General features: G+C 43.9%; 1 protein-coding gene across 6 annotated transcripts in view; it reads left to right on the plus strand.

The window, feature by feature from the left end:
* APC (APC regulator of WNT signaling pathway) overlaps positions 1-15,956 on the plus strand; it is a 163,947-nt gene that overhangs the window by 33,427 nt on the left and 114,564 nt on the right. The window contains exons 1-2 of one of the 6 annotated variants that reach the window (XM_007497806.3): positions 7,901-8,848; positions 13,719-13,871. The exons of 1 other annotated variant lie outside the window; for it this stretch is intronic. In XM_007497806.3, the coding sequence (XP_007497868.2) occupies positions 8,585-8,848; positions 13,719-13,871 (417 nt within the window). In that variant the 5' untranslated portion in view covers positions 7,901-8,584. Of the gene's footprint in view, positions 1-7,900; positions 8,849-13,718; positions 13,872-13,896; positions 14,253-15,956 lie in introns of those variants that run through there. 4 more of the 6 variants (XM_016423731.2, XM_007497809.3, XM_007497808.3 and 1 more) reach the window with 4 other exon arrangements.

Raw genomic sequence — 15,956 nt, forward strand, 5'->3', positions numbered from 1 at the left:
TGCATTATTAAAACAAGCCTGAGGTTTTATCTCATACCCATCACAGTGGCAAAATTCAAAAAAGTTAAACAATGGGCTGCATGCAGGAAAACCCTAATCATAACTCTTAATGGGATGAACTCACCTACAAACGGAAGCAAATAGAGTGGATTAGAAACCAAAAACCTACCATAGTTTGTCTACAAGAAACATACACAAGGCTGGTAGACACACAGGGTAAAGGTAAAAGGCTGGAGCAAAATCTATCGGGCAGCCTCTGAGAAAAAAGAAGGCAGGAGTTGCAATCATGATATCTAACAAAGCTAAAGTAAAAATAGATCTATTTAAAAGAGATAGGGAAGGTAATTACATCCTGATAAAAGGCAGTATAGACAATGAGGAAATATCAGTATTCAACATGTATGCACCAAATGGTATAGCATCCTAGGAAATAGTAAAACTGTACTGGTGGGAGACCTGAACCTTCCTCTATCAGATCTAGATAAGTCAAACCAAAAGATAAATAAGAAAGAGGTAAGAGATGTGAATGAAATCTTAGAAAAATTATAATTAATAGATATGTAGAGAAAAATAAATAAGGACAAAAAGGAATACATTTTTTCAGCCGCACATGGTACATTCACAAAGATTGACCATGTTCTAGGGTCTAAAAACATGGCAAAACAAGTGCAAAAGAGCAGAAATAACAAATGCAACCTCTTCATATCATAATGCAATAAAAATAACAATTAGTAAGGGTACATGGAGAGGCAAGTCGAAAATTAATTAGAAATTAAATAATATGATTCTCCAAAATTGATTAAAGAACAAATCATAGAAAAAATAATTTCATTAAAGAAAAATGACAATGATGAGACATCCTTTCAAAATCTATGGGATGCAGCCAAAGCAGTACTCAGGGGGAAATTTATGTCCTTGATTACATCCTAATTAACAAATTGGAGAGAGCAGAGGTCAATGATTTGGGCATGCAGATAAAAAAAAAAACCTAGAAAGTGAACAAATAAAAAATCCCCAAGATGTAAACTAAATTAGAGATCCTAAAAATTAAAGGATAAATTAATAAAATTGAAAGTAAAAGAACTATTGAATTACTAAACAAGATTAGAAGCAGGTACTTTTTGAAAAAAAATAAAATAGACAAAGTATTGGTCAGTCTAATAAAAAAAGGAAATAAGAAAATCAAATTAACAATATCAAAGATGAAAAGGGAGAACTCACTTCTAATGAAGAGGAAATTAATGTAATCATTAAAAACTATTTTGCCCAATTCTATGGTAATAAATATGGCAATCCAGATGATATGGATGATTATTTACAGAAATCTAAATTGCCTCGATTAGCAGAAGAAATAGAATATTTAAATAATCACATACCAGAAAAAGAAATTGAGCAAGCCATCAAAGAACTCCCTAAGAAAAAGGACCAGATGGATTCACAAGTGAATTCTATCAAACATTCAAAGAACAACTAATCCCAATATTATACAAATTATTTGACATAATAAGCAAAGCAGGGGTTCTACCAAATTCCTTTTATGACACAAATATACTGATTCCAATGACAGGCAGATAAAAAATGGAGAAAGAAAACTATAGACCAATCTCCTTAATGAACACAGATGCAGAAATTTTAACTAGAATATTAGCAAAAATACTCCAGCAAGTGATCACGAGGGTTATTCATTATGATCAGGTGGGATTTATACCATGTGGAAGAGGCATGGAGGAAGAGAGAATTTCAAACTTGCAAAAGAAAGCTGGGGACCTGATCTGTCAAGGTGAAGATTCCAAATGGAATGTTCCCAGGAGAGGCAGTTGTGAGCCTGGCAAGAGGAGAGGAACTGAGACTTTGGCTCTGGGTTAACTGACCAAGAGAGAGACCTATTCTCTGGGGTTCCTGACCAGGGGGAGACTGGCTTCATCTGTCTTAGCTTGAAGGACCTTTGTGGGGGGGCTTCTGGAGTTTGGCTGAGAAGAAATTAACTTTTGTTGGTGGTTTTGTGTAAGTGGAAGAAGAAAGAAGACTTAACAGTTGTCCTCCATCTCTCTGGCTGTCTCTGAGTCACAGTTGTGACAAGACTGACATTTCCTAAAACCTTCATAACCCTTTCTTGTAGATTAGGGACAAACCTCATCCCTCTCGCCTCAATCCCCATCCTGTTGTTACCAATAAACCCCTTTACTTGAGAAAAGAAGAGTAAAGAATATTTTCCTGAAATCTCATAGTTCCCATGAGTTACTTAGAAGGTGGCTGACTAAGACTGGGGGAAGGGAAAGGGAGGCAGAAGGCTGTGGGTGGAAACTGGGAGGTGAAGGGAGGAGGAAGGGAAATATCTTGACTTATTAGCCAGCAGTTATCAACTAGCAATCCCAGAGTACTACAGAGAGTACCCCCTGTAGCAGCATCTCTATATCTCTCACTATCTCTCCATCTCTGAAGAAGTACTTCTATCTCCATTATAACAAATAGGTATCCCTCAGATTCCCCTACAGCTCTCTAGTCTGCCAGATAATCCATTACCACAACCTAGAAATACTTCCACAGATTATCTCTTTATTACAATTAGCTCTAGCAGATCATCTCTTTATTACAACTAGGAATGCAAGGGTGGTTTCATATTAGGAAAAACATCAGCAAACCAACAAAAATCACATGATTATCTCAATTGATACAGAAAAAGCCTTTGACAAAATACAACACTCATTGAAAACACTAGAAAGTATAGGAATACAAGTGCCTTTCCTAAAAATAATGAATAGTATATATCTTTATCACCTCTATTATTTAACATTGTACTAGAAACACTAGCATTAGCAATCAGAGAAGAAAAAGAAATTGAAGGTATTAAAATGGGCAATGAGGAGGCTAAACTATCATTCTTTGCAGATGATATGATGGTCTACTTAAAGAATCCTAGAGAATCTCCTAAAAAGCTAGTGGAAATAATCAGCAATTTTAGCAAAGTTACAGGATACAAAATAAACTCACATAAATCATCAGCATTTCTATATATTTCCAACACATCCTGGCAGCAAAAGCTAGAAAGAGAAATTCCATTTAAAATTACCCTAGGCAATATAAAATACTTAGGAATTTATCTGCCGAGACAAACACAGGAACTATATGAACACAACTACAAAACACTTTCCACACAATTAAAACTAGATCTGAATACTTGGAAAAATATTAATTGATCATGGGTGGGATGAGCTAACAATAAAAATGACAATCCTACCCAAACTAATTTACTTATTTTTTTGCCATACACGTCAAACTTCCAAGAAACTTTTTTACTGAATTAGAAAAAAAACTAAAACAAAATTCATTGGGAAGAACAAAAGATCAAGGACATCCAGGGAACTAATGAAAAAAAAAGGTGAAGGAAGGTAGTCTAACAGTACCAGATCTCACACTGTACTATAAAGCAGTGATCATCAAAACAATATGGTACTGGTTAAGAGACAGAAGAGAGTATCAGTGGAATGGACTTGGGGTAAATGACCTCAGCAAAACAGTCTATGATAAACCCAAAGATCCCAGCTTTTGGGACAAAATTCTAGTATTTGACAAAAATTGCCAGGAAAATTGGGAAACAGTATGGGAGAGATTAGGTTTAGATCATCTCACACCCTATACCAAGATAAACTCAGAATGGGTGAATGACTTGAATATAATATACCTGTCAGATCTTTGGGAAAAGAAAGATTTCAAGACTAAGCAAGAGTTAGAAAAAAGCACAAAATGTAAAATAAATAATTTTGATTACATTAAATTAAAGAGTTCTTGTATACACAAATTAGAAGGGAAACAACAGATTGGGGGGAAAATATAACATAAACCTCTGACAAAACTTATAAAGAGTTAAATCAATTGTACAAAAAAACCCAAGCCATTCCCCAATTGATAAATAGGCAAGGGACATGAATAGACACTTTTCAGATAAAGAAATCAAAACTATTAATAAGCACATGAAAAAGTGTTCTAAATCTCTTATAATCAGGGAAATGCAAATCAAAACAACTTTAAGGTACCATCTCATTCCTAGCAGATTGGCTAACATGAAAGCAAAGGAAAATAATGAATGCTGGAGGGGATGTGGCAAAACAGGGACATTAATATATTGCAGGTGGAGTTGTGAATTGATCCAACCATTCTGGAGGGCAATTTGGAACTATGTCCAAAGGGCGCTAAAAGACTGTCTGCCCTTTGATCCAGCCATAACACTGCTGGGTTTGTACCTTAAAGAGATAATAAGGAAAAAGACTTGTACAAGAATATTCATAGCTGCACTCTTTGTGGTGGCCAAAAATTTGGAAAATGAGGGGATGCCCTTCCATTGGGGAATGGCTGAACACATTGTGGTATCTGATGGTGATGGAATACTATTGTGTTCAAAGGAATAATGAACTGGAGGGATTCCATGTGAACAGGAACGACCTCCAGAAATTGATGCTGAGTGAAAAAGAGCAGAACCAGACAAACATTATGCACAGAGATGGATACATTGTGGTACAATCAAATGTAATGAAGTTCTCTACTAGTAGCAATGCAATGATCCAGGACAATCTGGAGGGACTTATGAGAAAGAACGCTATCCACATTCAGAGGAAGAACTGTGGGAGCAGAAATACAGAAGAAAAATAGCTGCTTGATTACATGAGTCAAGGGGGTTATTAAGAGGTAGCTATGTCTTTTGGATTGACTCTTGTGACTTCTAAAGGTCAGAGAAGATAAGGTAGACAGCCCAATTTTTTGCTTTCTTTAAGATAAGAGATCTCTCAACCCACTGGATCTATGACAATAATAAAATGTCCTCGAGATGTTATTCTGAATTCCTAAACAAGTTTTCCTTCTCTATTGGAATCCCAACCTGAGAAGAACAAATTAATTATTTTCTCTCTGCACACTTGGACAAACATGCAGAACGAAGGTGGCAAAACTTGAAAAAAAATGTATGCTGTAAATATCTACATTATAAAATCAAGGTTTTGATACTTAAGTCTGATGATTATTATACAGTTAAATTGGAAGTTTTGACAAAATAAGAGAGCAGCTTTCAATAATTTAGTTTTAATGAGAAAATAGAAGAGTTGTATATTAATATTATCTCTTTAAGCCAGAGGAAAAAAACTTCTAGCAGCTTTTAACAATGAACAGTTTAATTAAAACCGAGATAGGAAAAGAATTAAGTAAAATGAATATAGTAAAGGAGAGAAATATAGGAAAGAGAGAGAGAAAGGAAATTTCCCAATGTCTATATGATTTTCTATAATTATGTAATTGTCTATAATTATGATATATAATGAATGTCCTTCATTACTACCTAAAAGTGCCTATATCTTACTGCCCTTAAAGTCCAGCTGATCGACCTTCAGCTCAGCTCAGCAGCCAGAATACACACACACACACCTAATCACCAACCCACACCACCAGCAACCAATCCCAAATGACCAGCGCGCACCCAGCAGCCAACTTCCCAGCAACTGCCAGCCTGCCCAACTGAAGCTGGCCCCCCTTACTTCCCATCTCTATGGTTTCTACTTTCTGTCACTACGGGCTGGTTACTCTCCACACATCTGTATGGTGAGAGGACCTCCAGGTCCCCCATTAAATTAAAGGAATAGAGAATTCCTTTTTACAATATAAATAATTTCCCCACCCTCTTGTGATGAAACTGATATTGGGAATCAACTGTATAGAATTTGTTTTGCTAAACTAATCATATTTGTTACTAAATAAGGGGGGGCTTGGTGGTTTGTTTTTTACCCAGTGAGGGGGCAGAGACAATCAACAAATATTTCAGTTTTTAAAATTACTTTTAGGAAATATGCTGGGTCTTTTCCAGTAAGCTTTTGTTCAGTGCTTTTTATTAGGAATTTATATATCAAATGCTTATTGTTAAATCCAGGACTGTGTGCCAGGTATTGTAGTCAGAGAATCTGAATGTGAATCTCATTTCTGTCACGTGTGACCTTTACAGTGAGATGACACACTTTCCAAGGTCCTTTCTCCAAACCTATGACCATGAACCCACATGCTTTTGTTTCCAAGTTTAAAATGTCATTTCTATGATAGTCATTAAACATTGATTAAGCACCTTCTATATCCCAGGCACTTTGTTAAGCTCTAGGGATACAAAAGGAGACAAAAAACATTCTCTGCCTTAAAGGAGCTTGCATTCTAGTGGAGAGACAACAAGCAGACATATGTGCAGATAATCTTTATGCAGGATAAATAGTAAGTAATTAAAAGAGGAAAGGCACCAGGATTAAGGAGTAGTAGATGTATCAGGGATCATTTTCAATGGAAGAGACAGTACAGTGATCGAGGACAGTTCTAAGGAATGTAACACAAGAATGCTATCCACCTCCAGAGAACGAACTATTGCAGTCAGAATGCAGATGAAAGCATACGATTTTTCAGTTGTTTATTTGGATTTATGTTTTGGGATTTTCATTTTATAAGATTACTCACAAAAAATTATCAATATGGAAATATTTTTTGTATGATAATACATGTATAGACCCAATACTTCCCAGCTCTGGGAGGGGAAGGAGAAGGAAGGAAAGAGAGAAAGAAGTTTGATCATATAACTAAGGAAAACTTGTGTGGAAATTTAATTCATGTAATTGGCAATATATCTTTGTAAATAGATGGGAAGAGAACCAGAAGGCTTTTGCAAATGATTTTCTATAATGCATAGGCACAGAATTTATCATAATGTAGAGCAAATACAATTTCTAAAGTTCATTAAGTACAAAGAAATATTTAACTTTGTAGAGCAAAATAATAGTCCTGAAGGTTCTGATGTTCTCATACATAATGAAATTGTGATCATTTTTATTAACATAAATTCATATGGATATCTTTTGTTTTTATGTCACTTTCATTTCACAGTATATCCCACTCTTTCTTCATCCCCAGAAAACTATTATGACAGAAGACTAAAAAGGGAAGTAAAACAATCAAACAAAATGAACCAACATAGCTTGAGAAGTTTTCCACGCCTGTAGCAGTCCATTTTTGACAGGAAAAGAAGCGTGTGGAAGTGATCTATCTCATAGGGGTTCTGCTGGGTCGTCATTATTTTGCAGTATTTGCTTTTGATTGTTTTGCTTTGATTGATGTTATTGTCATTGAATATAGTTTTGGTTTATCTAAATTTGTTTTCCTGTGCTTCTTTATTTCAACATATAGATAATGGCACAGTATTATTTTATGATCATTGCATAGCAGTTTGTTTCCAGATCTGTTATAAATATTTTATTGTATGAGGAACTTTGGGGGGGAGTCATATCCTTGAATAAGTGCAATCGCTAGACTAGTTCATAGATCTCAGCCTATTAAAATTCTCCTCTTTTCTAACCCCTTCAACTTGAATATTTTCATATTTTGTCATTTTTTTATAAGTGCGAGGTGAAATGCCAGAATAGGTTTAATTTGCTTGTTTGTTGGTCATGATTTAGAGCATTATTTCCATATTGTTGATAATAGTTTGCAATACTGGGCCGTGACTCAGCAGCTAGAGAGGCAAGCCTGGAGATGGAAGGCCTTGGTCTCAGACACTTTCAGGCAGTGTGACCCTGGGCAAGTCACTTAACTCCAATTGCCTATCCCCTATTGTTCTGACACTTAGTATCAATTCTAAAGCAGATGGTAAGAGTTTAAAAATTAGCTTGTGTTCCTTCCGAGAACTGTTTATGAATATCCTTTAACCCGGTTTTTTATTAGAGAATAGCTTTTGGTCTTACCTAGTTCTGCTAATTGCTTATATATATATATGCATATATTAATCAGACCCTTAGAGATGTTGGGTTAAAAAATTCTGAATCAATTCGTCCCCTTCTTACTCTAGTTGAATTAATTTATTCATTCAAGAGGTTTTTCCGTTTGGTGTAATCACAATCGATTATTCTCTACACGGGCCGGCATGACTTCGCTGTGGATGCCGCTGTGAAGTACCCTTATCAGACCCCTACAAGATGCTCCACTTCTGAACTGCAGCCCCTTTCTCTGACTGCTCTCCCTCCACAGCCTTGTGTCTCTTCTTAGCCCCGGTTTCCCAACAGTTCTAACGAAACCCTCCTCTTCTGTGAGAAACATGGCCGCCTTCCCCACATGCTCTCCCTTCCTTCTGGCCACCATGTCCCACTCGTATTTGTGCTTGGTTGTTTTTCACGCCCCCCTCCCCCCCTCCGGACTTCCTGAGCTGGGACTCGGGCACCGAAGCAGTGTTTATCGGCTGACACTGTCCGCCCGGGAAGATGCTTGATCACATGTGGCGGATGCTCAGTCCTGAGCTCGGGCTAGTCAGTGTCAGCTTAGCCATCCACACAAGAGAAGCTAGCTGGATGCAACGGGCTGCTGTTGGACGGCGGCGATGGCATGGAGCTGGCACAGGCACGCAGGCGTATTTGGACAGTTAGGCAGCTGGTCACATGCCTAAAGAGCTACTCAGCGCCACCACCAATGGTTTTAACCAAACTGTTGGCCGGCTCGCGCTCGTCCTGGTGGACCGCCATGAAAAGGAAGCAGTGAGCCTCTCCGACTCCTCCCCGCCCCCAGCCCGCTTGGGCATGGCATGGTGCGGCACCCTTTCTGGGGCTGTGGCAGGCCTGTGCTTTGGGGTGGGGTCTCTGCCTTTCGTGGCAGACTGCTTTGGAAAGGGCAGGGGCAGCAGCGGGGTAATCTGCTGATTGCTGCTCCGAGCTCCTCCCTCCTCGGAGGGGAGCTGGGGGATTGGCTGGCCGAGCTCCCACGTGACCGGCATGTGGCTGCCTTGGCGCAGCCGAGGAGGGGGTGTCACTGGAGATGGAATGGAGGTGCAGCCAGGTTCGGAGATGGGGTAGGTATGGAATCCGGCAGCCACATTTGCTGCAGAGGGGGAGGGGAGCACCAATGACTAGGGGAGGGCGCCCCTTTCTCCCCGCTCCGTCCTGTGCGCTGTGCTGCATGTCAAGCGGGAAGGGTTTGCCCCGTTACTGCAGTGCTGACCAATGATGGCTTTTCTGGGCTTCTGCTCGGCGTTTGACAGGAGAGGAAGAGGGGGAGGGGATGTTAGGAGCGGCGTAGGGCGAGAAGCAGCTTTTGTTTTTAAAAGGCCTTTTGGCACCAGAACAGCAGAATAAGAGTCTCTACGGAAACGGGGAAGGACAACAAAGAATGGAGCAGATTAATGGCGAGGACTGAGGGCTCGGCTCCACCGAGGTCCTTCGTGACTGCAGCAAGCAGCTCTGCCGAGGGAGGGAGGGAGGGAGGGAGGGAGGGGCACAAGGCAGCTGCGGAGCCCTCCATGTGGATGGAGCGGACCCAAAATGAAGGAAGCGCAGGAGGCAGGTACTGCAGAGCTTACGGGTCTTTGGGAGGGGGGAGTTCGGGGGCCAGGAATCTGCATGCTATTGTGACCAGCCAAGCCAGAGCCCTCCGCAGAGACGCCGCCGCGGCCGCCGGTGTCTTTGTTAGTGCCTGGATGCGGCGCTTTTTGTGCTCAGGGATGGACCTCTGACGCCCTGCTGGCCGCAGACTCGTTTCTGACAAGCTTTACCACCGAGTTGCGGTGCCAGGGCTGTGCTAAACAGGGGTGGGGGGCTAGAGTGCAAAAGTGGAAACCGAGGCAGCGGCTTGTCATTTTCATCTTACAGCACAAAAGAGGTCCCTTCAGGAAATGGGAATCAATCGTGGAGGAGGCAGCAGCCCTTTCTCTTCCTTTGCGAGTGGCAGCTTTTCTGCCCTTAATGAGGTCACCCCCAAACTGATCATTGTGGATCATAAAGTGCTTTGTGGAGAATTTGCTCCGTGTTCTTTTGGCAGGTCTGGTGTCGTTCTCGTTCATTCGGAAATGGGCCCTAAAATCTGGCAATAGCCGAAATCATGGGCCATCAGATGGCAAGAGAAACCCCCCCACCCAGAAATGCTTGCACATGTGGATTCTTTCCTGTTTTCTGCACCAACCCAGGAACTGAATATCGGCTCAGCTGGCTGTGGTTTAACGCCCTATTCTTTGTATGTACTGACTCCACCAGCTACATGCCACACCCCCATGGAGAGATGGCGCTTGTTTCCTAAAATCACCCACGTTCACCCACAGGCTCCCTTAGCTTTTTGGGGGACTCCCTAAGTCCGGGATGGCTGGGCTGGGCCCAAAGAATCTGTTGCCAGATCGGCTGTAAGAGAAAACTGCATTTTTTACTGTAGGAGATACCAGTAGCAGTTTGTAAGCTGGAAGGAATCTGCAGTTTTAGGAAGTTCTCTTTCCCTACATTGTCAGTTCATGCTTTGCTTTCTTTTTCTCTTAAACACGGGGATAAGGGAAGAAGCAGCACGTTCGGGAATTTTACCTGTCATCTTTCTGGGTGAAATTAAAAATACCAAAGAATATGTGTGAGAAGAAATGTGGCTTTTATACTTGAGAAATTGCTGAAAATAAACTGGGGCCCTCTTTTTGGTTCGGTTAATCCTGCGAGTCTCTTTGATCATCTAATAGCAGAGCTGCAAATTTGAGTTGCAGTTTAGACTGAGATACTCTAAGAAAATAGCCGACTCACTCATTTAAATGAGGAGCCGGAGTTCAGTGCTAAGTCGAATGAGCGCTGGGAGCCGGGCTCTCGTGTTTTAGCTGTCCAGAAGCTAACCGATTTCAGGTTAAACTTGATACTTGGACTGAAGCATACTGAACACATAGCATATTTCTAAAAAGCTGTGCCTAATGCAGGTGGAAATGCTTTGCCTGCCAGTTTTTAATTGGGTTCAAAAAATAAGAGAGAATGTTTAAAAAAGCCCACCAAAACCCAGAGATACAGCCTCGATCCCAGCTCATTTCACTGAAAGAAAAAAAGGACGTGTAGGGACGGGACATCCTTCACAAAGGCGAAGCTTCCGCTTTGGGCTCACGCAAACATGGAGGGTGAATCTTCTGGACAGGGTTTGTCTCCCCTTTGACACCCGCTGATAACGACGAGGTTAGCCCGGGGAGGTGAACCTAATTATCCCCAGTTCCAGCCAGAATCCCGACCCATTCTGCGGGCTCCAGATCCGGTGTTGACAGGGAAAATTCATTTCCGCAACACTCGGCGTCTCCCCCAAACCCCCTTAGGAGAGAGGCGGCATCAGTGTCGGGGAGCCCTTTTAGAGATGTACTCAGAGGTGATGCGCTTGATGGCACGTGCGGCCCTCGGCCCTGGGTCACGGGCAGGCAGGCAGGCGTGGACTTTGGGGGGGATGGTGACCCCACCAGCCTTGTAGGATGAACGCTGCTGCGGACCAGGACCGGACCAGGACGGGACCGGGACCGGGACCAGGACCGGACTGGGACCGGGACCAGGACCAGACCAGGACGGGACCGGGACCGGGACCAGGACAGGACTGGGACCGGGACCAGGACCGGGACCAGACCGGGGCCAGGACCAGGACCGGGATCGGACCAGGACCAGGACCAGACCAGGACGGGACTGGGACCGGGACCAGGACCAGGACCAGACCGGGGCCAGGACCAGGACGGGACTGGGACCGGGACCAGGACCAGGACCAGACCGGGGCCAGGACCAGGACCGGGATCGGACCAGGACCAGGACCTGGGGAGGCAGGCTGACTTCCAGGCTCGGCCTTCCCTCTCAGACCAGGGAGCTCTTCCCAAGTGTCCTCTCTTCATCCCGGACATCGCTGCACAGCCCCACCTCGCCAGCTCCCCTGGATTCAGTGTCATCTCTCCACGGCTCGCTCCTGACCGGCTTCCAGCCTCGCCTCTCTGCCCCAGGCCCACTGCCGGGCTCATCTGCAGCTCTTCCCTGGCACGCGGCCGCCATGACCGACGAGCTCCTGATGGTGTGGGCAGCCGCTTCTCTTCTCCCCCGTCAAGTCGCCCTGTACTGGTGCGGCCTTTGGCGTTTCCCCTCCCCCCCTTCAGTTGTTTCTGCCAGCTCCCGAAGCCTCTAAGGTGGCCAAGCAAAGCCTTTGGCCTTGGCGCTTCGCGTCTCCCCCCGTAGCTCGGCAGGCCCTGGATCCGGGCTGCTTGTTGGCGCTCTTCTCACCCATCGCCTGCCTCGGTCTTTCACGAGATCCGCGGGCCCTCTTCAGGGCTCGCCCTCTTGCCCGGAGCCCGATAACCCCCACGGGTGCCCCCCTCCCTCTGCACGCCCCCGATTGGCCCTGGACCAGCAGGCGTCTCCAAAGACAAGCCGGTTTGCTCTCGGCTGTTGGAGTCGGTGCTGTGTGCTGGCTCCAGGGCCGAAGAGCGGCCGGGGCGAGGCCACGGGGCGAGGGGACTGGCCCAGGGTCACCCCGCTGGGAAGGCTCTGAGGGCGCCCTGGAACCCGGGGCTCCACCCACCGAGCCCCCAGCGGCCCCCCTGAACTCTGTCACCTCCTTCACCGCAAACTTCTCTTCCAGTAGAGCGACCACGACAAACCGTGCTCCTTGGAACACACGCAGCAGCCGCTTTGCACGGCCGCCGTTTCCCAGGGTGCGCTCGGCCCGCAGCGCCCTGTGTGGGGAGGTCAGCGCGCGGACTTGATCGCGCCGAGCCTCCCTGCACGTCCTCGAGGTCTCCTCGGAGGCTTCTCGCAGGCGTGAATGAACGCGCCGAGAAGGCTGCGAGAGCTCGGGGCCGTGATGGAGCCGCTCGTTTTGTTTTCTTGTCTGCGGCCCTCCCAGAGCCTCGCTGGGCCAAAAGAGCGTCTCCTGCCTTGTTGTTCTGACCCGCGTGTGTGTGATGTTAGCGGCGGCGGCCCAGCGAGCGCTCGCTGTGACTCTGCTCCACGTCCCCGGCCCAAGGCAGACTAGCAGCCAGGCTGGGCCGTTGGGGCACCGCTCTAGGAAGTGCCCGAGGCCTGGTTTGCATCCAGGACCTCCCCTGGCTGCCTGGTTCGAGGGGCCTTTGTGAGCCTACAAAGTGCACATCATTCACGTTCCACGTTTCCTCAGGCGCACAAGAGAAGACCTTTTCAGACCGCTTATCGGTTACGTTCTCCATTGGGGGGAAGTTGTCATTTGGATTGGTGAAATGCACGTGTACGTGCCTCAGGGTTACCTGGAAGAAAAACCAGGCCCTGGAGAAGGTTCTCCTCAGGCAGAAAGCTGAGCTAGAGCCTTTTTTTTTTTAAACAAGTCTTATTTTTGGTCTTAGAATCAAATGACTTGTCCAGGATCAAGTAGCGAGGGAATGTGTCTGAGGCTAGATTTGAATCCAGGACCTCGCTTCTCTCCAGGCCTAGCTCTCAACTCACCGAGCCATCTCCCTGCCCCCCACTGTATGGTTTAAAATTTCATTTTAAATAGCTTTGGAAGCTTTAAGACTCTGATCCACGCAGTGACCCAGCGTGGCAGATTCTTGCGGAGAGTACAAAAGAAGAGGATGTTTGGATGTGACTAGGAGAGAGCTTAGCTGTGCTTGACAGTATGTATTTCTCACAAGGTTTTTTCTTCCCTCGATGATGATGGTGATGATGAGAGAGAGAAAATTAATTTTTATCCTTGAAAAAAATTCAGTTGCTTTTGCCCTGTTTGCTTCAAAGAAAGACGTCTGTTTTTTATATCATTTTCCTAGAAATTTAATCCAAAGCGCCTGATTTCTCTCCTTAATTCAAGGAACGACACAGTATTGTTCTAAAACCATTAAGTATTATTTAGAAATAAATGTCAGGGAAGAGGCTGGTTTTCTCCCCTTCTTTTTAACTAAGGATCCTTTAGTGAAGCATTTCCAATCATTTTTAATTTTGTAGGTCGAAGGGGAGCCAAGGATGGCAGCAGCTTCATACGATCAGTTGTTAAAACAAGTTGAAGCACTGAAGATGGAGAACTCGAATCTTCGACAAGAGCTAGAAGATAATTCCAATCATCTAACAAAACTGGAAACTGAGGCATCTAATATGAAGGTACCGAGACTATTGTTTCATTCTAGTTGCTCTGATTGTACTCATTTTTTTCTCCATGTAGATTGAGGTTCCGAATATCCAAAATTTCCGTAGACTAGGAGAGTGTTGCGCCAAAGAGAGCTTTGAAATGAATGGTTGTCACGGAATTCTTGCTGCGTTCTCAGCAGGGCCTCCCTTTGACCCTGACCCATCCCTGATCTGAATGGGCTTTGGTGCCGAACATCCTCGGCCCACATGCTCTATTTTACATGGTGAACACGATCAGAAGAAGAAACTTTAGAGAGAGGCCTTTACGAAGTCAGCAACAGGTGGTGAAGCGAAATGAGCAGAAATTCCTCCAGACCCAGAACACGGAAAATACTTCAAGCACCATATAACTAGGTTTGTTTCTCATTCTATTTAGTCTTCCTCAAAAGAACGATGAAAGGAGCCTTTCAGTCTTTGGAGTGGAGGAAAAAAGGCTGAGTCTGACGCTAAAGGTCCAAGAAGCAGAGAAACTTGGGTGACGGTGGGAATGGGTTCTAGCCCAATTTCCCAGTCGTTGCTAAGGCATTGCATGGTAATTCTCCACATTCTCCCCAAGCAGCAATATCTGGACTAGATTTTCTTTCAATGAGTATGAAGTGGAGACGTTCAGATTATGCTGAACTATTTCCATTTTACTCTTGCAGTTCTCAATTTAGATGATGAAAAGAATTTTGATGTTACGGGGTGGCTTTCTTTTTTTAGAAAGATGAACATCACAATAAAAATTGGGATGATTTGAGGTTTGTGAGTCTCAAAAAGACAAAACTTTGAGAGATTAATTCTGCAATATAGCCAGTAAATGGAAGGGAAGTCTAGCTTGCTTATGCATTTTAGACACACTTACTTGGGTACATCATTAATACCTCAAACTTAGTGGCACTAGAAGCAAACAGATGAATAAAATGAATGATCATCTACCTACTAAATCTTCTTAAGAACTTACATATAGGGCAGGTAGGTAGCTCAGTGGATGGAGAGTCAGGCCTAGAGATGGGCGGTCCTGGGTTCAAATCTGACCTCAGATACTTCCCAGCTGTGTGACCCTGGGCAAGTCACTTAACCCCATTGCCTAGCCCTGACCACTCTTCTGCCTTGGAACCAACACACAGTATTGATTCTAAGACAGAAGCTGAGGGTTGTTTGTTTGTTTTTTTTTAATGCCAAAAAAAAGAAGACTTTACATATAAAAAGTACAGTAATAATCAACTTTATCAGATGCAATGTATAATGTTAAAGAAATGAGAATAGATTTTTTCTGAGAGTTCTGGAAATCATTCTTGCTGTTTTGAAGTTATAAAAATTCTTTTAAGGAAGAATTAAATATAAAACCTTTCTTCCCCCATTAGTGATAGATTATGATTTATTTGTTGCTTCAATAGCTTTGAAAAACACCTACCACAAATGCCATATCCTGTACTCTTCCTGCTTTGCCTTTTCCTCCCTGACCTTTCCCTGCCTCTTGATTTCCTGTCTAAATTCTTTCCTTCCTCCTTATTGCTTTTTCTTCCTTCCTTTCTTCTAATTCATCATTCTCTCTTAATATTTCAGTTCTGCTCATAGATGTTTTTTAATCTCCTGAATTTCTAAAAAGCGTTCAATAGATCCAACCAACACTCTTGGGGTATCTTCTCCCATTTATACTCAAAATGTGTCTACCTTCTAGAAAAGTTGTTCTTGTTTGTTTCCCTTTTAATATGAAAAAATTATCTCACGAATGACTGGACTGACCTTTAAGGCCTATCTCTGGCCTCTCTGCCCCCGTCTAAGAGTCCCTCTCAGCAGAGGGAGCTGCAGCTGCTGCATTACTGCACAGGCGGCATCAGATGCATTTCAGCATGGCATCCGAGTAGCGTGGTGGCCAAAGGGCCCGCGTGCACGCTGCGCTCTTTGTCTTGACCGTTTGCCAGCACAATGAGGCAAGCACAACAAAGCTGCTGGTCTAGTCAAAGAGGGCTCGGAGCGGACCTGTTAAGTTGAGACCCCCCCAGGGGCTGCGACACGGAGAAAAGTCCTGCTTTAGGCGTGCTCCGGATGCCGCCTCCTGGAGAGGGGCTCGTC

This window comes from Monodelphis domestica, chromosome 7 (assembly GCF_027887165.1).
Source record: "Monodelphis domestica isolate mMonDom1 chromosome 7, mMonDom1.pri, whole genome shotgun sequence".
In the NCBI taxonomy this organism is placed as follows: domain Eukaryota; kingdom Metazoa; phylum Chordata; class Mammalia; order Didelphimorphia; family Didelphidae; genus Monodelphis; species Monodelphis domestica.